The sequence below is a fragment of the Acomys russatus genome, chromosome 19, assembly GCF_903995435.1.
Source record: "Acomys russatus chromosome 19, mAcoRus1.1, whole genome shotgun sequence".
In the NCBI taxonomy this organism is placed as follows: Eukaryota; Metazoa; Chordata; class Mammalia; order Rodentia; family Muridae; genus Acomys; species Acomys russatus.
In genome coordinates, this window is record NC_067155.1 from 16742787 (window position 1) to 16765232 (window position 22446).

The window sequence follows — 22446 nt, forward strand, 5'->3', positions numbered from 1 at the left end:
GTATATTATATTTAAATTGTATTTTATGTAAAATACGCATCTTGTGAATTGTTATAAATAAATACTAAAATTGAAATAAATGTATTTAAGTTGCAACAGCAAGGCTGGAAACCCTGAGGCACAACAGGAAGAAATAGAGGAGCCTAAGACCCTGACTAAGAGGGGGCGGGGCACTGCTGGTCTGGGCAGGATAGGCTCCAGATGGTTCCCATGAAGACGGCACAGTTGACTAATTTTTTAAAGTCTTGGGTTCATTTATTTAATGTGCAAGAGTGATTCGCCTGCATGTACTCATATGCAGGCATGCATGCTTAGCGCCCATGGCAGCCAGAAGGGGGCATTTGATCCCTTGGGACTACAGTTACAGGTGGTTATAAGCTGCCATGCCGGTGCTGGCAACTGAATGCCAGGCCTCTGCAGAAGCAACAAGTGTTCTAAACCCCTGCATCATCTCCCCAGCCCCCAATTATTTTTTTATTTTGACCCACCATGTATAAATTCAGTCCGCCTTTTGCAGGAATACTAACTGTACTCGTAAAATCGATTACACAATTACTGAATGGGATGAGCATGTCCTCAGAGATATTTATAAATGCTTTAGGGTTAATGCTTCAGGGGCATTTTTTGAGAATTCTGGAATGTTGGGTTCTTTGAGAGACGCAGAAACATAAGAATGTGCTTTCAGCAACAGACAATCGAAGATTCCAGGAGCGCTAACAGCTGCGAGTCACAGAACGGCCCGTAACGTGGAAGCTTGCCTGAGGGTTTCTGTTTCTGTTTCTACTTTTCATTAAGACTGGAATCAAGATCACATGTAAACTATTGGTAATTTAAGTTTCCTTTTGTGTCATTCAGTGTAAAACTGTCTAATTTGAAAAAATGTAGGTTATGAAAAATAAAGATTTAGGCACTGTTAAAAAAAAATGTGTTTTCATTATGATCCCAGGAGAAGGGACGTGGGGGCTGCTTTGGACTCCGCAGCAGCTGACTATGACCCGCCTCGCGCTCTCGCAGGAGTGCGGTGTTGCCAGCTGCAGATAGTTTCTGCGATTGTGTGACATTTGCAATTCTGGGAACGTTCCAGAGGGACAGTGGCCCCAAGACGTTGGATCATCAGTTTTGGGTTATTCAGAGAGGCTAGTTGAAGTTTGTTAGTAGCTGTGGTCAAAGAAGAAACAAAGGGAAAGAAATTAGATTCCGGGATCTTTCTATTCCCTCTCCCCTGACTATCCTTGTTTCTCTCCTATCTAGTGTTAGGGGGTGAAACGGCAGGGGGCAGGGATAAGAAAAAAAGGGGAACCCACAAAGTAGCCAAGGTTAGCTACAGATAAACCTTACTATCTATTAATTCTCCATCCACCAGGTGCCTGCTAACCTAGCCGCTGTGGGGTGTTGCCATCCACCGTCTCTGTGTGTGTTGTACAGCATTGCTTCTCCCACCGAAGCTGTGTCTCTACCTTTTGGGGTGGCTTTTGTTTTGCTCTGACTTTTATGATTATATTTCAGCGGACATGGTGGCAACTGTGTTACAGGGCCACAGGGTACAATTAATAAAATAATTATGCATGAAAAAATTTAAGGGCCAAATGCAGTATGAAGAATGTTACTTGTATGCCAGGCACAGTGGCGCACGCCTGTAATCCCAGCCCTTGGGAGGCAGAGGCAGGCAGATCTCTGAGTTCGAGGCCAGCCTGGTCTACAGAGTGAGTCCAAGACAGCCAAGGCTACACAGAGAGACCCTGTCTCAAAAAAGAAAGAGAAAGGAAGGAAGGAAGGAATGTAGGTTACTTGTACATGTGCTGTTGACTCTTGTCTCAGATTAAAATGTGTTTATTTCAAGTTTTCTCTGAGTCTCCTTGTCCCGACACAGGATGACCCAGCATACTGTGACAAGGACAACAGACATCAGCAAGCAATTAGAGAATTTTTAAGACCCTGAACCCTTGAGAACACCGAGAAGGCAAAGCACTTCAAAATAAGTCACTATTTGTTCATCCTACCGTATTTTAAAAAAAAAAAAAAAAAAAAAGGCTGTGCTTGGAGGAGGGGCCCTGGTAACTAGAAATATGGCTGGTGGCTCAAAACTATCTGTAACTACAGTTTCAGGGCTCTGATGCCCTCTTCTGGCCTCTGTGGGTATTACATACATGCTGTGCACAGACACATGCAGATGAAACACCCATATTCTTAAAATGAGGAAATAATAATTTCAAAGAAGTTTCAACCCCTGTGCTAGGAATATGGAAATACGAGGCTTTAATCTCAAGGGACGCCATCCTCCACTTCAGCTGGGCTCACTGCTCCCCATGTCATTTCTGTGGGATGTCGCGTCTGACTTTGTGATGATCTCTTGTTTGCTTCTTGCTTACTATCTGTTCTTTTATTTTTGCTTGCTACATACATGACAAACTCAAACTCAGGCCTACTGTAAATCACTCTGTGAGCAGAGTCCCTTGACTGTGCCCATCCTCGCTGAGGAGCTGTTAAAACTCACACCAGGAGGGGCTCCCGAGTTGATGACAGCTGGAGGAGGGGTGTGGCCACTGGTAGGTTCTCTGTGCCCCAGTGGATGATTCCATGTCTTTGTGCATTTGGGCAGCACTAACTGGCCTCGGTGGGTTAAATACGTAAGTAAATATTACAAAAGGGAGATGTAACACTGGGGTGAGGGGGAAATTGGGAGAGAAATGAGGGATGGATGGAGGGACCAAGACTCATTGTATACATGTGTGAAATAGTCAAAGAATAAATGAAAATAATTTTTAAATGTCCAATGCGGCACAGTGTGTGTCTTGGAGGGGGAGCTATGCCTATAATTTCGCATTCTCTCTCATCCCAGGAAAATCCAAACTATCAGATTCTATTTTGATCCATGACAGCAGTCTTCAACATTCCTACTTAGTCTGAAATCCATGCGCAGGTGATAATATCGCCGAAGCGTGTCTGTATGAGTCACCTGTGAGTAGCCATCCCACCCGCCCAACACTCTAAGTACTGGGGTTTATCTCATAATCGCTGCATACAAAGTCCTTGGATATTTCCTCTCCTGACGCTGTGGGCTTTTATTGGAGCCTGTCTGCCTGTGGATCAGGCCCACAGTACAACGTCGTCACAGTCTGTATGAGGAGACCAAACTGGGAGGTACAGTGAAGCAATCACATAACCAGGACCAGAGGCCACCGCTCCATCCCGGGGGATATAAAGGCATCTATCATCATCAACGTCCACCTGCCACCCTCACTGCCAACACGGTAAGTCGGGGCTTTTTTCCTCCTTTGGCAGCTATGTTGGCCTTTCCAAGAATCATGATCTTAACGTGTGTTTGGAAGCAAAGGAAGTTCCAGGGAGCGACGCCTCGGGCATCCTCTTTGCTCTCAGTTGGCAATCAGACGCAGCTGGACACGGCTCCCTTGTGAAGGGACCGCTGGGCAGGGAGACGGAGACGGGCATGACAATCTGCCCATCTCAGCCGAGGATTAGTTGAAGAGGATTGATTGAGATGGCTCTGCAAAGGGTTTGATGAGGGCGACAGCGTGTGGGGGCCTGTGAGCAGGCACGTGATGGCCTTGGATTCCAGAGCCTTGGTTGACTCTTGGCTGACAGGACACAGTTTCCTGCAATCTCTCTGTGGGATGGCTGGTTGTTTCTTTGCCTCTCTTCTGTTCCCTGGCCTGCTTTAAGGTCTTTGTGCGCCCGCCTCCTCCCTCATCGTCCCGTGTCCATGGCTTTGGTGTTTTCGTCTTTACGGCATCCTTCTGATTCTTCCTTGGAAGTTTTCTTTTTGCGTCTCTCTCTCTTTTTGTCCTATGCTGGGATTGTTCGTTAGTTTTGCTTTGTTTTTCTTTTTCTTTTTATTTGTTTTGGTTTGTTTTCTGTTTCCCCCCAGTTTGACACAAACTGGAGTAATCTGGGAATAAGTAAGTCTCCACTGAGACATTCCCTCCGTCAGACCGAACTGGAGGCAAATCGTTGGGCATTTTCTAGATTGATGATTGATGTGGGCGGGCCCAGCACATACAGGCAGTACCACCCAGGGACATGTGTTTCTGAGTTGGGTACAAGCTGAGTGAGCCATGAGAAACAAGGCAGTAAGCAGGCACGCCTCTGCCAGGTCCCTGCCCAGACTTCTCCTCATAAGGGGAGGGGTGGGCAACATGCAAGCCAAATTAGCCCTTTCTCCACAAATTGCTTTTGATTATTGTTTTATCACAGAGATGGGAACCCATCTAGGACAATCTTTCATGTCGTCTTCCTCAACAGTCCCCATGCCTCTACTGAACCAAGCTGGTTGTCTTGTATTGACTTGCTGTCCTTCTCTTTCTGAAGATCTCTGAAAGGAACTCAGTGTTTCTATGTGAGGCTCTCTCTGGGTCTAGCCTGAATCCAGCTCTCTCATTCCTTCTCTTTCAAAACATGACCCCCTGTGAGTCATATGCTCAAAACAGGGGGATTGGAGCTTTTGGTTGGGACTTGGTATTGTCTGACTGTTCATCACTCCACTTCTAGATGCTCCTAGAGGGAACCGCTCCAGGGAAGGCTTCAAGGCTTTGGGCTCCAGCTGAGGCTCCGGGTTCCAGTTGCTCCAGGTTCCAGCATCAGCTTTAGTGGACTGGCTGGCCTGCTGAAGTCCTGCCGACTATGCCAGGAGAATTGCTCCTAGGAACTGATACGCAGAAAGTTTCATTCCCATTCTTTTTAATCTCCTTTCTCTCTTATTTAGGCCGGTCAGGTTGTAAGGGCGGTGCTCTCGTTTAATAAGTTCATAACAAAGTATAATTGTTAAGGTAATTGAGCCTACAGGACTGGGTTGTTGCAGTTTCCCATTGACTTTAACCACAGGATATGGCAGCATCAAGAGACGTCCTAAAGGATTGCCAGACTCCAGACACAGTCTCTCCTGCCTCCATTGTGGAGAAGCAATTTGATTTCCCCTTGTTAATCTGGATCAATGGCCCCTCCTAACACTGTTTATTCCTTCCTTAGCTCGTTGGCGTGATGGCACCAGAAGCCCAAAGCAGCCAGGGGGATGCCTGAGCCTCCAGGTCGCTGGGGTGTTTGTAGTGGCTCCTGTCAGGGGTGCTCTTTCCTCTGAGACCAAAGCTTCCCAAACCAAACCAACCAAACCTCAAGGCCAGCGGAACTTAAGGCCGCCATGGGATTTCTGCACTATCTAAGCTTCTGGAAGCACATCACAGACATTTTTTTAAAAAATCCTTCTACGTCTGTTGTTCTAGAACCACTTATGTTTTAGTCAGAGTTCTCTAGAGCAGTGATTCTCAACCTGTGGGTCACAGCCCCCACAGGGGTCGCATACCAGATATCCTGCACATCGGGTATTCACATTACAATTCACAGCAATGGAGCAATGGAACACTTTTATGGCGTTGGGGGAGTGGGGTCACCACAACATGAGGATCTGTAGTAAAGCGTCACAGCATTAAGAAGGTTGGGGTCCACTGTTCTAGAGAAACAGAACTGATAGACTGAATCACTCTCTTTCCATATCAGATATATGTGGTGTATAAATATATACATATGTTCATGTGTATGTATATTAGCATGGCTTACAGGCTGTGGTCCAGGCAATCCAACCATGGTTGCCAACCATCAAAGGCTCCGCGGATCCAGTCGTTGCTTAGTTCATGAGTCTGGATGCCTCAGCTGGTCTTCGGGATACGTCAGAGTCCCGGAGAGGTCAGCTCCAATGCCTGTGGAGGGACGGACTTGCCAGCGAGAGCGAGGACGGGAAGGCGAAGGGCAAGAGCGTCCTTCCTCCATGCTTGTCATATGTGCGGCCATAGAAGGCGTGTTTCCTATTTAAGGCGAAGCTACCTCCAAACATCTGGATTTAGAGTGGGTGCTCTCACTTCAGATGATGCCATCAAGGAGACATCTGCACAGCTGTGCCCGGGCCTTGAGCTTTAGTCAACTCGTGATATGTGGTCAAGTTGACAACCAAGAGTAGCCATCACAACCGGCAACCTCTTTAACCTTCTTAGATTAATCTTCATCCCTGAATGCAGCACTCAATTTATGAAGCAAGGGCTGATATACCCAGCTGCTCAGACAGTGCTGCGTTCAAGGGTTTCATCTCATGTAGGTTTTACACAGAATCGTGTGGGAGCAGACAGGAGGTTCCGAGGCCTTTAGCTGGGCCCTTAAGCTGGGCTCCGCAGATCCCACCTCCAGAGACTCATGCCCAGTACATCGGCATGTTGCAGAGGAGAATGGGCAGTCACACAGCCACGTGCACTCCATGCATAAACATGCGTGTCCTCGTGACTTGTGAGAATTCATTACTCTCAGGGATTTCTGGCAAAGTGCTTTTCTTCCGATCCCCCAGGCTGACTGACTCAGACGCGCGTGTACAAGAGGGGAAGACCGTTGGAAAGTGTGTGTCAGAGCTAGATCAGTTGCCTGCTAAGGCTGTGGGGAAAAAAGCGGCTTCGGGCAGTCTTATTCAGGATATGCAAAATATACCAGTGTTGTTTCTGTTTGAGCACGGGCGACGTTGAGAAACTGCCCACATGGTCTCTTTAGGTGGCTCACTGGGTAGAAGTGCCGTCAAGCCTGATGACATTGAGATTGAGTCCTGGGACCCACATATTGTAAGGAGAGCAAACGCTTCCAAAAGTCGGTCCTTTGATCTCCCCGTGTGAGCCAAGGCCTGCTCTACCACCCGCACTAATAAATAAATGTAAATAAAATATCCCAACTAAACAGACAGATGTACAAAACAAGAAGAAAAAACAACAACAAAAGTAAACAAAATGACAATAGAAATAACCTAATCAAATGGCTGTGGATTCAGATCTGTGTTTAAGTACCTGTTGGACTCTTAGGGTCCATGAGAACTCAACTTCAACTATGTCCTTCCTCCTGTGCTGCTGTTGCTGTTGCTTTTTTTTTTTTTTTTTTTTTTTTTTTTTTTTTTTTTTTTTTGAGACAAGCTCTCTCTGTCCAATCCTGGCTGGCCGCCTAGAGATCTACCTTCTTCTCCCTCCTGAATGCTGGGGATAAAGTCCTGTGCCCCAAGCTTAGCTATTGCGAGTCAGATTTCTAAGCTCTATTTCTGGGACCTACACCCTGGGCTTGGCGCCATGCTGCTGTTGTTTAAAGTACTGAATGGGAAGAAGAAGATGGGGTAATTTTTGCCGAGCTGACAAGGAATCCTCCCTCAATGAGCGACACCTGTTTTTACCACTGCCCGCTGCGTATTATTATTATTTTTTTTTATTACCATGACGATTTTAGCAGGGTGAGTAGCCTTTTCCGCTTCTTCTAGGCACATGGTCTTTTCTTCCCTCCCTTCCCGCTGGCCCCACGTCTCCCCCTCCTTCTCCCCCCCCCCACCTTGGTTCAACCCAGAATCAGATGGGCAGGAAGCTCATGGTGTAGCTTGGAATGATCCTGGTAAATCCCAAGGGCTTGGGGGACTCGTCGATGTCTTCAAGTTTCCCTGGGAACTTAAAACGGAAGTTCTGCAAGATGGTGGTGAGGAAGAGGAAGAGCTCCATCTTAGCCAGGCCGTCTCCCAAGCAGAATCGCTTCCCTGAGGAGAGAGAAGGAGTGCAGAGGTGGAGGCAGCCCTCGCTGCTGCATTGCTTCAGTACCCAGTGTGTAGCTGCATTCTCTTAGGAAGAATGGGGCTGCAACACTGGGGCATCTTAAGCCTCTCTGAACCTCAGTTTCCCTATATGCGAAGTGGGTTGACCCATTCTAGGCTGAATCACTAGGAAGCCCAATGTTTCCTGTACCAATTATATTCTTATATGTGGAGGCTCTGCTTTGTCTCATGTATGTATGTATGTATGTATGTATGTATGTATGTATGTATGTATCTATCTATCTATCTATCTATCTATCTATCTATCTATCTATCTTTATGTTTTTGAGGCAGGGTTTCTCTGTGTAGCCCTGGCTGCCCTGGAACTCGCTCTATACATGAGAGTGGCTTTGAACTAAGAGATTCCCCAGTTTCTCTGCTATGTGTGTACCACCGCTACCTGGCTGCTTTGACTTGTGTCCAGATGCTTGGTGCTTTGTAGTTACAGAGCTTGAGCCTGGTTGGCTGGAAGTTAGGTTCCAAGAGAGCTTGGCGCAGGAGAGCAATGCTAGGCTGCATCACAGAGAGAGGGGAGCTGGCATGAGCTAACCCTTTGGTGTGAGCAGTGGTCTAGTGATGTAGTGTTTTCTCACCTGCTGAAAAAGGCAGGAAAGCAGCGTTCTTCTTCAGCAGTCCCTTGTCATCCAGGAAGTGCTGGGGGTTGAAATCTTTAGGGCCAGGGAAGAACTTTGGGTCTGTCATCAGAGAACCCAGTATAGGGAACACTTCTGTGCCCTGGAACAGAGAAGCAAGGAGGTTTGAGAAGGTGAGTTGATGGAGAAAGGACCGCCGGAAGTGTCTCAGGTGAGGAGAACTGGAGAGCACAGGATTGGGGGGGGGGGTCCTCTGAGGGAGAGGCATTAGGGAATATGAATTTTAAGGGGATGTGATGTGTGCTCTCAGAGGAAATGCTCTGAGACAGGCTGGTAGAGTGACACAAGACCTTCGCCTCCAGCCCAGGAGTTGAGGGCTTAGAAGCTATCAGGGCAGGAGACGAGCAGATAGGACTCGGAGTTCTAGCAATGAGACAGGAAGTTGAGGAGATGTGGATGGAGCTATCAGGGCAGGAGACGAGCAGACAGAACTCGGAGTTCTAGCAATGAGACAGGAAGTTGAGGAGATGTGGATGGATCTCTTGAGGCACTAAGTCTAGGGGAGGTGACAGGAATCTGCTCCTGGGGAGGATCCTGGGGAGGCTGACATGGCGGTCGGGGAAATCTTTGACTGGAGGAGTTAGAATGGAGTTATATATGTGCAGGTGGAAGGGACACTGAGGCACCAGGTCGTGGGCTGGAGGCCCATCCGGGATGGGCATGGCTGCACCTTGGGGAGGAGGAAGCCACGGAAGGTGGTGTTCTTGGTAATCCTTCGAGGAATGCCCAAGGGAGCAAAGTTAGAAAATCTCTGGATCTCGTGGATGACAGCCTCGGTGTAGGGCATCTTCATGCGGTCCTCGTACTGCGGCTGCCGGTTCCTGCCAATCACGCGGTCGATCTCCTCGTGGACCTTGGCTGGGCACAAGGGAAGGGGGTGTGTTTAAGAGTCCAGGGGCCTCAGAGCAGGTGCAGAACTTCAAATGTGTAAAACTGTATGTGTTGCATGTCTCTATACCTGACATGCATATAGAACACTCAGAACATATCTCCATACCTAAATACGGCCAGTGTAATTTCATCCTTTTCATGACAAAATCTTGGAGGGGGAGTGTCAGTGCATGTAACCCAGAGCAGGAATCTGAAGCCAGTGGAAACTCAATGTGGAAATGTCTGATACTGTAACAGCTAGTGAGAACTCTGTTCATGCATTTACTTTGCCCCTGTCTCGGCAAAGTCTGAGCACTCAGGGACCTGGGAGAGGTGAGGGTCAGCGTGGTCAGCTTGGAAGATGCTGGAACATCTGGGCTTCCCAACTTCCCTGCCCCACAGCCAGCCTCACCCTCCACATCCGGGTGCTTCATGAGCAGCAGGAAGCCATAGCGCAGTGTGGAGCTGACAGTCTCAGACCCAGCAAAGAACAGGCTTAGCGATGTCATCACCAGGTTCCTCATGTGGAACTCTGAACTGAGGTCTTTCTTCTCCTGATGAGAGGAAGAAGGGAGGGGGACAGAGAGAGAGGGGAGGAAGGGCAGGGGGACAGAGAGAGAGGGGAGGAAGGGCAGGGGGACAGAGAGTGAGACAGAGAGACAGAGGGAGAAAGAGAAAGAGTGGAAGAGGAGAGGGGCAGGGGAGGGAGGAGGAAGAGAGAAAGAGAGACAGACACATGGGGGGAGAGATAGAAGGGGAGAAAGTGGAAGAGAGAGATAGAAAACACAAATCCATCCATCCGTATATTATCCCCTTGGGGAATATTACGGATTTTAATTTTATACTTTTTTTTTTTTACCACTCTTTTATAAAGATTTTCATCAATTCTTTGAGAAGTTCATGTATTGCAGTGTGGGTATATTAATACCCTCCCCCAAGACCTCCCAGAAGAATCCCCTTCCACACCCACCAAACCTTGGGTCTCGGGTCTCACTGTTTTAGACATGTATGTGAAATCGACTTTGAACACATTCCTCCTATTATCTTCAATTTCCGCATTGTCTTCCAGTCAAGCCCTTTCCTATTTCTAATAAGCCCCAAACTAATACCACATCTTTTTTCTTTTTTTTTTTTTTCTTCTTTTTTTTTTTTTTTCTTGGGCAGCCAACCTCTTATAAGTAGGCTTGGCTCTCTGAGTAGAAGTGAGGATAGTTTCTTGACTTGAGAAAGGGAAACTCCCTACTAGCCACTCTGCTAAGGAGTAGGATTTTCCCTTCCCCAGTAGGCAGCAACTGCAGATTAAGTTCCTCTGCAAGGCAGGGGACCCCATGGCCACCACTTCTGGAATTTTCTTTGGACCCAGTTCTTAAAAGGTTCAAGCCAAAGGATGGAAAGACAATCTGCAGGTTGCGTGCAGAGTCCTGGGTTTGCGTGAGAAGCTTTGCTCATTTCTCTGTCTAGTCAAATGTCTGTCCTTTAACCATGATTCTGCTGTCCCTCCTTTCATGGCCGGAACATTTAGAGAGTGAGGGGGAGGGGCGTAAGGACGGTGAGAGAGAACTGGACGGATGCCATGATGGAGTGTGCAATTAGAGACAGATTTGGGACACAGGCCCAGAATTTAAATGTCACTCTCTAATGTCACTCTCTACTCCCTCCTCACAACTCGCTGTGCCCAGCCAGACCCTTGACCTTCACGCTCTATAGAATTCCATGTCCTTTCTTCCCAGCTGTGAAGCCCTTTGATGTCACATAATTAAGTCAGGTTACCTAGGCCACTCCTGTGAGCTGATGTATCTTTTATAACTGAGATAGGAAATGCTCGGGATCATGGCGGCTAACAGCAAAGGCCTTAGAGGCCGAGAGGCAAGGATGTGTGTTAGTGGTCCAGTTTCCAAGCGGCATGACGTCAGAGACGCTGCTACGCTGGGCAAAGTTTCCTCATTTGTGAACTTTAGTTTCCACAGAATCTTCCTCGGTCTCTTCAGTAGATGCTGAGCAGGTGAACAGCAGGATGTGCCCAGGACAGTGTTCCACAGGGGAGTTCTGGGACGTCGGTTAGCAGGACACTTTGCTCGCCGTGGCTTGGATAAGGCTCAATGTTGGAAGACCCTGCTGTCTGAGGTCAAAGTCCGCCATGTCCAGACAGCTCTCCGGAGCTTGACACAGAGTGGAGGGCTCCCTATGACGCAGAGTGGAGGGCTCCCAATGACACAGAGTGGAGGGCTCCCAATGACGCAGAGTGGAGGGCTCCCAATGACGCAGAGTGGAGGGCTCCCAATGACGCAGAGTGGAGGGCTCCCAATGACGCAGAGTGGAGCACCCCCTTTGTCAGAAGGGGCGTCTTTATCTCTGCCTGACCTCATCTGGAGTCTGTCTCTAGGCATAGATCCCTCCAACCGTATCTGAGATACGACCTTTGATGCAGTTCCATGCTGACATTCACCTCCCTGCTGCCTATTGAGTAATTAGGCACCGTGTTCATGTGACAGAGCTGTGATGGCCAATGCAAATAAAATGTCCCTGTCACTTCAAGCCAAAGCCGATAGTGTGCGTCTACCCTGGGAACTCTCCACCCACTCGCCAAGAAATATATATATACACATACATACCCACCCACACACGCGCACACACACACACACACACACACACACACACACACACACACAAAAAAAAAGCCTTTTTTCACCATGAATAAAGTTGATTAATCTCACTGAAGCTGGTCCTGGAAAGCTATTCTGTAGTACTCACAGGCTGTCCAAACCTGCCTTCATTGCTTCTGGACAAGACTCCCCTGCCCTCGGGGGTGGGGAGGTGGGGGGGGGGGGGGGGAGAGGGCCAGGGGTTGGGGGAGGGTCGGGGGAGGGGAGCCAAACGGCTCAACACACGGAATCCTCAACAATGATTGGAACTGTGAGGAGCATCACAGGGACCTAATGGGCTCTTCCTGCCTTTCTATGGTGACTCCCAGCTACCTGGCTGTAGACCCCCCATGCCCCGACCTTGGGGTACCACCTCCTGCATGTGGATGAGAAAGGAGTCGATGAAGTTCCGCGGGGAGTTGGCGTCCAGGGTGCGCTGGTATTCCTCCACTTTCCTTATCATGAATTCCTCCAGCTCCTGCGCATCCTTGATGACCTGCTGCTGTGGTCCAGGCAGGTACCTCATCACTGAATGGAACATGTCATAGAGCTGGGGTGGAAGAGAAAGTCCGGGAGAGAGAGAGCTGTCAGTGGCCAACGCCCAACGAGAGTGAGACTCATATCAGTGGTACTTGGCTCAAGGCGCCCCTCCGTGTGCTACTGTGTTTACGTGAGGCTGGATTTGCAGCTCACACCAAGTCTACTTTTTCTTTTTTCTTTTCCCCTAAATTCTCAGATATTCATCCTTTCTATTTTTCCTTCTGTTAATTAAATTAGTTAATTAACTTTACATCCCGATGCCTGTTTCTCCTTCTTCCTCTCCTCCAAGTGCCTCCCTCACACCTTCTCTTCCTCCATTCCTTACCCACGCCCCGCCCGACTTTTCTCCTCAGAGAAGGGGAGGCCTGCCATAGATATCAACCCACGTTGGCATCTCTAGTTGCAGGAGGACTAGGCACATCCTCCCCTAGTGAGTCCAGGCCAGGCAAGGAGCCCAGTTAGGGGAAAGGGAGCCAAAGGCAGGCAACAGAGTCACAGAGGTCTACATTACTTTTTGAATAACTCTTTATATTCATTTTGTAAATTTTTTTAGGTTTAATTATGTGCACGTGCGTGAACACAGGTGCCTGAAGTCAGATCCCCTAGAGCTGCAGTTACTGTGGTTGTGAAATGCCAAGCATGGGTGCTGGGAACTGAACTCAAGGCCTCAGGAGGAGTGGTGCATGCTCTTAACCACTGCGCCCGCCGCTGCAGCCCCGGAGACAGCGATTGCATAGGTGAGTTGAGCCTGAGGGCCCTTGTCCTGCAATTCAGTTGAAGTGGATCAAAAATGGCACACTAGTAGACACTCTGCCGTTTAAGCAGTTTTGGATCATGGCATTACTCAAGGCTTCCAGCATTCAGGCCAGGAGGGTCATGCCCTGTCACAGATCCAGATGCTCTGGCATCTGGCAGGCCAAGTTTAGTTCTCTTCATACTTGCTTGAGATTAGAATCTGTTTTCTAGAGAGTCAAGTACAGGCTCTAAGGTAGGGGGCATGCGCATCCTGTTTTGAGGTGGGCTGGGTGCAGCTGTGTGCACTGTTTTGGGAGTTTGGGGAAACAGCCTGTCCAGAGCTTTGAGCTTGGTACTCACTCATGAATTTACACGGGACAAGCAGGAGACTCTTGCATGGTTGTATCAGGGATACTTTGGGAGGGTGGTGTGAAGGAGCGCAGTAACTTTACTGGTCTTGGTTTTTCAGAACCAGGTGTTCAGGGATGAAGGAAGAGCCTACAGTGTCCCTTGTCTCCCCTGGGCAGGTGTCTCGAAGGACCACATACAGGATTTGTCAGCCCTTAAGCTGGGGAAACCTGCCTGGGGGAGAGAGAGAGAGAGAGAGAGAGAGAGAGAGAGAGAGAGAGAGAGAGAGAGAGAGAGAGAGAGAGAGAGAGAAGCAGAGAGCTTCAATCTCAGGCTGCCCTCTGAGATATCCAGATGTCATCAGCCTCTGAACTTTACACCAGAACTGTGGGGTCTGATGTAAAGGTTCAGTTGTCAGAGGGTAAGGGCTGGTGTTGAGGGGAGATTATGTTCATGGAGATGAGAGTTGGGGTGATCCTTACCCTGTGTGGGTACAGCCAGTGTGGGGACACTATAAGGGGAAGAGGCAGAACTGGAGTCTGTTACCTGCCCTGTAGGGGAAGCTGCAAATCTGTTCATCTGGTTCATCATCCGCAGCAGGGACAGGAACTCTGTATCCTCAAAGCCGAAGCGGTCCCCGAAGATGATGGAGCTAATGACATTGGAGGCTGTTTTGCTCAGGTAGAAGGTGGGGTCAATGGGGGCTCCTGAGAAGTGTGGCATGATTGGGAAGAGACAGGATTATGAGAGAGGAAAGAGTCAAGTGGATGGTGTGGGCAGTGGAGTGAGGGACCAAACACACAGCACCAGAATCCGGGGACGGTTTGGTGGGCGTGTTCCTCCCGACCCTTCTTCCCCTCGACCCACAGGTTCTCGCTGTCGGGGCTGATCCTTCTCCTGCCCGAAGACTTAAGGGTCTCTTGCTTACCACGCGTGGTCTGCAACATCTTGATCAAGCAGCCTGCCTCCTCCTGGATGCGCTCCTCCACACCACGCTTGCCCACGCCAAAATCTCTCAGTGTGGCTATGGTGAAGCGCCTCAGGTGTTTGGCTCTTTCCCCATTGCTGAAGGTCACACCTTTAGAGGTAAGACCATGGTGATTGGGAGAGGTAGAGCCAGGCTGAGGAAGGCCCAGGCCCATGCTGCAGAGGGCGCCCAAGAGCAAAGGAAGGAGACAAAGATGGCTAGAGATGGAAAGAATGCAGGACCCACCACCCACAGATCCTGCAACAGATACACACAGAATAAGAAAGTTGGAAGAGATCTGCCAGGCAAAGAACATCTTCGCTGGACCAGTTCCCTCATGCCCCAAGATGCTGCTTCTCTGCTCTGGGTCCCTGAAGTGGCGAAACCAACCGATATTGCCACAGTCAGACAGCATTGTGTGAAATCAGCAAGTCCCCATTAAAGCGAGGATGGAGGACACACAAACACACCCTTAGCCCTGGCTCTGGTTTTGTGTATGTGGCCTGAGCTATGGTCACCTCTGCATTTTGACACTAGATCGCAGTAGCCATTTGTGCCTCCCTCAGTTCCTCAGGGAAACAGATTTCTCCTCTGTGTTAAATTGTAACCACAGGCGTAATGTTTTAAAGGTATTTGACTGTGTACTTTGTATTTTGCCCTTTCTTGTGTATAATAAGGTTTTGAGTTTTTGTTTTGTTTTGGTTTTTTTTTTTTTTGGTGGTTTTTTTTTTTCCATGCTCAAGGCCACTGTGATGTTTTCTAACTTTGGCTAGCCCTTGCTGGACTATAATGTTCCATAAGAATTATATCCATTTGGAGGAAACATCTGAAGTACATAAAACAGCATTAAAAAAAAAAAAAAAAAAAAACAGGCAGCAAGGGCAAAAGAGAAGGCTCTATGCTTAAAAGCAATGTCAGGTCTTGCAGAGGACCCATGTTTCAAGTTCAGCACCTATATGGCAGCCCACAACCACTGTAACCCCAGTTCCAGGAGACCTGACTCCCTCTTTTCGTTTTAATGGGCACCAGGCACACACATGGTGCACAGATACGCATGCAGGCCAAACACCCACACCCGGAAAACAAAGAATAAATAGCCTTAAAACCAGCCTGGGCACCAGCGGAGTCTGCCAGAGACCTGCACCTGTTAAGTGCTCTCTGTGTGGGTGAGTGAGCTTCATTTTTATTCTGCCATTACAGTTGGGATTCAACTCACATTCCCTCCCTGTATACATAGTAAAAATGAAATATATCATCGAAAACATACGGAGGTGGATGTGCCCATGGGCACTGGCTGCACCTTCATCTAGGTCCACGTCTGCATATGTTCTGTCGTAGACTGAGAGCCACATGAAATGAGAGCTTAGAAGGCGCTGGGACGTCAGGACAGTGTGTGTCTGGACAGTTGTTCGTCACTGCATAGCTGACCCCTGATGGGCTCATTTTACTCCTCAGTCTACATTTGCTCTATCAGTAACATCTGGGTTTGGGCACCACGCCCACCGCCAAATCCTGTGACACGGGGGCACTCACTGGGCAGAGACACAGGACAAAGAGGCCAAAACCTGAGGTGGAAACAAAGGCTGTGGACGATTCTAGGTTGGGCTGGAAACGGATATGAAGAGGGGGACGGAGAAGCTGCGGCCGTTTGGAAAGGCTGTTGTTAGCAGGCGGAGGAAGAAAGACTGTGAGAGAGATGCTTATGATTCTCAAGTCAGAGGCAGAAAGGGAGGAAAAGAGAAAGAATTATGGCAGAACGTAGAAGGTGAGGACACCAAAAGATAAAAGTCGCAGGGGCGAGACCGAAGGCCCGGTGGTGAAGAGCACGTGCTCTACAGATGACCTGGGTTCTGGTCCAGGCATCCACGCAGTGGCTCTCAACTACCCGTGACTCCCACTGCACGGAGTCTGATCATCTCTCTGACCTCCGCTGGCACCAGGCACCCACATGGTGCACAAACACCCACACAGGCCAATACTCACACACAGGAAAAGAGAGTAAATAAATCGAAGGTAGTTTATGAAGATTAGAACATCAGCTAAGTTACAAAGAAAGATTCGATCTCAGAGAATGTCAAGAGGTTCTAAGAGACCGATGCCTGGAAGGAGGGCGTTTCGTGAGGTGGGAAGGAACAGATGAGGGTCAGGAGCATCCTGGAGCAAAGGTCACGGATTTGAAACAGGCTGGGGAGTGACACTATGAGAATCAGCATTCAACATGGCTATGGAGACAAGACCAGAGGACTCTGTAGAGCCTTGAAGGCGGCGGAGGTGAGTTAGGAGGCAGGCTACTTCAATGAGGCCCACAAATGGCCCTGGCCACGTTCCCCAGTGGGGTACCCTCCTCACCGTAGCCTTTGAAGAGTGTGTTATAGGTGGCCTGTTCGCCTCGTCCGCTGAACTCTTCGGCTTGGTCCACCAAAGCCTCTTTGACCGCATTGTATCCGTAGAGCACAACGACCCGGCGAGGCCCAAGATGGATGGTGAACACCGGGCCGTAGCGCTCACTGAGCTGATGTGGGGTAGATGAGAGCTGTTAGGTGACTCATTCACTGTAGACCAGCACACAGTGCTCAGAGAATGTGGTACCCCACTTGGAAGAGACGGCTGAATGACTGACAAAAATCAAAGACCCGGTAGAGCTCTAAAGCCTTCTCCTTCCCACTATCGTAAGACGGCGGCTCACTCTGTGGATCTTCTGCCACGTAGACGAACAGGCAGAATCACACAGCCTCCCACAGTCTCAGGTGCCCCGCATCCCCTCGCCAGGTGGTACCTCTGTGATGGAGCTGTAGATGTCTTTTGTATTCAGCTGCAGGTAATTCCCAATGAAAGGCAGAGGAGTGGGTCCTGGAGGGAGTTTCCCCCTGGATTTCTGCTGCCAGACAGACATCAAGACCATGACACTCAGGCAGACCAGCATGGCCACCAGGAGCAGCCCTGAGCCCAGCATGGTGGCCAGTGAGAGTGACAGGCTGATGGCCAAGGCCGAGACATTCTGCCTTTATATTCCCAGGGAGAGAGTACGGCCTTTGCTCCTATTTGTCTAGATGAGTGTTTCAGCTCCCAATCTTGTTTCCTAACATTGACCGTGTCTTTGTTGCAACACCCACAACGTGGACGAGGAGGGAGACTGAAGACTGTCAGGCGTAACACGGAACACTTAAAGAGGTACTATCCGGTTCGAGCAGATCAAATCCAGAAATTAAAAACCTGTATTTGTCTGGCTGAACACACGAAAAGAGCCCCCACGGATGGGAATATTGTGGTCTGTGATGGATTCAAACTCTTAGATGTTCCTTAGATACATTCCTGTTTCCCTGGAATGACACAGGGATGTGTGCCAGCTAATGCCAGTCTGTGGAGCTTTGTGCATCTTAGTTTCCATGCAAAGCGGTACACGGGGGGAGGGGGGGGGGCACTTGTGAAGTGGCAATCCCCTTTGAAGGTGCATTACATGCTTTACAGTGATATTTCTTGATTTTTTTTTCCAGGGCCTGCTCTTAGCAGACAGAGGGAAGTTTAATGGCCCAGATATAGGTCAACTTCAGTGTGGAGGGCACAGGCTGACCCTGGGGTACTGAGGCCATAGCAGAGGAGGGGTGAACGGCCGTGCTGATTGTATCTTATTGAACTTCTTTCAAAAACTCCAACGCGCGCGCGCGCGCGCGTGTGTGTGTGTGTGTGTGTGTGTGTGTGTGTGTGTGTGTGTGTGTGTGTATGCACCACAGTGTACCAGTCAGAAGTCAACTTTTAGCAGTTGATTCTCTTTTCTCATTATGTGGACTTTGACTTTGGGGGATTGAACTCAGAGCATCAGGCCTGGTCAATCATGCCACCATGATTTACATGTTGGTGGCATGTTGTATCCTGGGAAGATTTAGTTGGTGTGTGCTTGGCCATTTGGGTCTTAGTGCCAAATGGGATGTTTCAGATGGTAAGCGTATTATGGGCACTCCGTGGTCTGCTCCTGCCTTCCCCCGGGGACACAGGAGGACCAAGGCTGGTAACTGATGAGTGCTGAACGCAGCATCAGAGGTGGGCAGAGAGAGAGAGAGATCCCACTGGCAGTTGTGATATCAGATGGACCTAGGTAATCAGCCACACAGGTGGGCACTACAGTAGGAAAGAAGTTGGCATTGGATGAATCAAAATTATTTTTCTACCTCTGGTGCCAAAGAGACTCTGAGACTGTGTCCAGGTGGTCACTGTGGTTGCTTCCATAAAAGTATAAGGAAGGCACCACGTGGAGCCCAAGGGTGGCCCCGGCAGGTCTGTACACAGGCATCAGTGATGTGCTGAGATTGCTGCCTTCAGCTTGGTGCCAGCAAGGGCTCTCCATGTGTTGCTGGGAGACCTTTGCTAGTTGGACCATCTTGGGCTGCCCCAGCCTTTGACCCTCTAACTCAGGAAGTTTATGAGGGCAAAATCCTTTTCAGGACTTGTCCCTTTTTATCCTAGACTTCTGAACTCTGAAAGGATTGAAGGAGGCAAGGTGAACATTCAGGGAACACATAGAAGATAGGAAGATATTTGTTGATTTTTGGAGACGGAAGGTTTGGGGAGGAGCTTTTATGACTGTGTGAGCAAGGTACAAGCCCTCTCATGCCAGTCAGTGCCCACACCCAGAATGAGCTCTGTGTCTGGCCGCCTGCTATGCCCTCTATTACACTGACTTGGAAGGAAGACAATATTAGAATATTTGTCAATGGAAGTGGCACCAGCGAGGGACCCAAGTGTCCAGACTGGTTCCAGTATGATACGCAGGCAGGTATTCTTGGTCTCCGTAGTGGAAGAAGTATATGTGTGGAGAGAGTAGTTATGTGTGTTTGGGCCGGATATGGAGTGAGATCTGGTCCCCACCCTGGTCCCTCAGCTACCACTGCAGCTCTCGGGAGATGATGTGGAGCTTCCCTAGGTCTGAACTATTCCCTAGGGCAGGTTACAGGAAGTCTTGAGCTGCTGGGAGACACAGAACATCCCACTAACTCGAATTAAAAAAAAAAAAAAAAAAAAAAAACAGTTCCATATAATTACACTGTGTATGTGTACTTTCTCCTGCAGCAAGTGATTACCGCAGCCTGACACAGGCTGGAATCATCTGAGAAGAGGAAATCTCAATTAAGAAGATATGCCTCTGGGAAGGGGTTTAAAGTTTACCTCCTGTATTGTCCTTGGCTGGGTGGTCAGAATATTCTCCACAGTTGAGTGGAGAGTGTGATATGACTTTCTCACGTACTCTGGTGCCTCACATTTGACCATGTCCCCTGGAGGGGGAGACCTGGTGGCACTCAGAGGAACGACTGCTGGTAGCCAAGAAGAGACTTGATATCCTATGAGAATATACAGGGGGAGGTAATCCCCCTCAGGAACAGTCATAGGGGAGGGGAATAATAGGAAAATGGGGGGGGGGGGGGAATGGGAGGATACAAGGGATGGGATAAACATTGAGATGTAACAAGAATAAAAAAAAATAAATTAAAAGAAAAAGGAAAAAAACAAAAAAAAAAAAACAAAGTCTTGGTGTCAAAATTCTTTGTAAAAAAAAAAAAAGAAGACGCCTCTGTAAGACCAGAAGGTAGGCAAGCCTGCAGGGGATTTTCTTAATTAGTGGTTGATGGGGGAGGGCCCAGCTCACTGCTGCTGGTGGCAACCCTGGGCTGGTGATCCTAAATTTTATAAGAAAGCAGGCTGAGCAAGCCATGATGAGCAAGGCAGTGAGCAGCGCCCCTCCATGGCCTCTGTGTCAGCTCCCGCCTCCAGATCCTGCCTTGACTTCCTTTGATGATGAACTGTCATGTGGTAGCTTAGGTAGAACATACGCTTTCCTCCCCAGCTTTGGTCGTGGTGTTTTATTGTAGCAATACAACCCAGCCTAAGACAACGTTTTCCTGTTAATTTTGTATAATACGTTTTAGTTGTCTTCACCTTCCCTCTTCCCACATCTGCCCCTCCCTGCCCTTGTTCTCTTTTATTTGTTTTTATCTTTGAAATTAAAGTATAATAAGGTGATTTTTCTCTTCCTTTTCCTTCCTCCAACTCTTCTCATGTGCTCTACTTGCTCTTTCCCAAACTCATGGATTCTATTATTTAAGTTGTTGGGGTGTGTATGTGTGTGTGTGTGTGTGTGTGTGTGTGTGTGTGTGTGTGTGTAATGCTTTAAGAAATCTGGATATATTCCTAAATATATAAATTCAAGGCTGCTTAGTCCACATAGTATTACTTTTATGCCTGTGACTGAGGGCTGATCACTTGGTGTTGGCTCTCTTCCCCAAGATCGAATCTTCCTCCTGCGCTCAGCAGTCCTTACTTGCCTGTAGCCTTTTCCTAGTCAGGAAAAGGGGAGGAGAAAAGTGAAGAAAGATTAAATAAAAGAAAAGAAAGAATTCAGAGGATGGGAGAGAGGGTGAGATGAGAGCAAGTGATAAAAAAAAAAATCTGATTGTCCAACAAAATGAAAAAATGTACAAACAAAACTGGATAAATGAAAGAAAAGGAAGAAAAAAAAAACAAATACATTATTAAAAAACTCAAAAGAATGTAAAAATACAGATAAAATAATAGAAAGAAAAAGGGAAAACATGACAATGAAAGGCAAAAATGTAGTATACATACTTCCAGGTAACGTGGTGTTTCGAAGGCTGTGTTGGTGTAATTGTATTAAAAATAATACAGCAGTGGACCCCATTCCTGTAGGACAAATCGCTAAAGAGAAACAAGTTCATGTGGGAATTTAGCCTCAAAGACGCAGCCAAGCCACTGTATCCAGGTAAACTGTACGGTTCATGCCATGTGGGGTGAACAGCCCAGGGCGCTTGGAGCAGAGAATTCCTGCAGGAAGCAAACTGCAGCCAGAGAGTCCGTCCATTGGGAAGGAAACGCTGGTTTCTGTGATGCTGACCAGCGGCTATTGGTCCAGCGGTGGGTGGAGTCGGCTGAGAAGATGACCTAAGGCGAGGGAGACGTGACGTCATCCCAGTAAGGAAAAAGGGCTGAGGGCACGGCCCCTTCGCTTTCGTGTTATAGCTATTTCTTTATTATTTACTGTAAGGACCAGACAAACTCCTTTTTGAAAAAGAAATTCCATTTTGTGTTAAATCTAGCTAAGGGCTGAAATCAGATTCCAGAAAAACCACAAACTGGTTTAAACAACAACAACAACAAAAATATATTCCCTAGCAACACAATCAGCTCACCATGGGAAAGTCCAAATATACCCTCAGCTGGTCAAGGTGACCATAGCACCCAGCCCACAGCAACAACCAATTAGGAGAAGCCAGGCCAAAGTTCCTAACACCCCATGACTGCTTCAGCCAATCTTTTCTATAGGTCAACTTGCCCCTACACCTATTACCCAACCATGAAACTCCAAGGCTTGTAACTCCTGCCTGCAGCTTTTCTGCCCAGATGCCATCCCATCATATACTGTAAAACCCATTTCTTTGTCTAAAACCTATTTTTTAAAAAACCCTCTCAGTTGAGACTCAGGGCCACTTCCCTGCATCTGCTGTGCCAGTGCAAGGGAGGGGTGGCCCGGGCTTGAACCTGCAATAAAGATTTCCTTGCCATTGCATTTGGACTCGGCTCTTAGGTGGTCTGTTTGGGCAATCTCTTAAAATTTGGGCATAACATTTACATTTTGTACTTTAGTAGCGAGGCCGTTGTATTTCACCCTCTTTACCTAAGAAGTCATTTGCGACTGTTTTGTATTGTCTCAGTCTACAACAAGGTAACCTGGCCCTGGTGAGCAACAGGGCGCTGAGTAAGCAGAAAGGTTTCCAGCAGGCTGGCATCTAGGATGACAGGCAGGTCCAAAGTCGCTCTGGTCTCTGTGCTCTCAAGGTTGGCCTCACCAGAGCCTCTGTGAAGTGGGTGTGCTGACCTCTGGAGTGATAGTGGGCGGAGCTAAAGCCTCTGTGGTGTAGTTCACTGACCTCAGGGGTGACAGATACAAAACCCTGTTTTGTCTAATAGACAGAAAATATACATTCTTCTCGGGAGTTCTTGGAACTTTCTGTAAAATTGGCTATGACTGAGGGCTGATCACTTGGTGTTGGCTCTCTTCCCCCAAGATCGAATCTTCCT

General features: G+C 48.3%; 1 protein-coding gene across 1 annotated transcript; it reads right to left on the minus strand.

Moving 5' to 3' along the window:
* Positions 1–7350: 7350 nt before the first annotated feature.
* Positions 7351–17359, minus strand: LOC127203780 (cytochrome P450 2A1). Its single transcript, XM_051162646.1, has 9 exons — positions 17138–17359; positions 16711–16873; positions 14323–14472; positions 13941–14101; positions 12145–12321; positions 9542–9683; positions 8930–9117; positions 8200–8341; positions 7351–7552 (listed from the first exon to the last, which is right to left on the minus strand). The coding sequence occupies exons 1-9, from the start codon at positions 17312–17314 to the stop codon at positions 7371–7373; spliced, it is 1482 nt and encodes a 493-aa protein (XP_051018603.1). The 5' UTR covers positions 17315–17359; the 3' UTR covers positions 7351–7370.
* Between the last annotated feature and the right edge of the window lie 5087 nt (positions 17360–22446).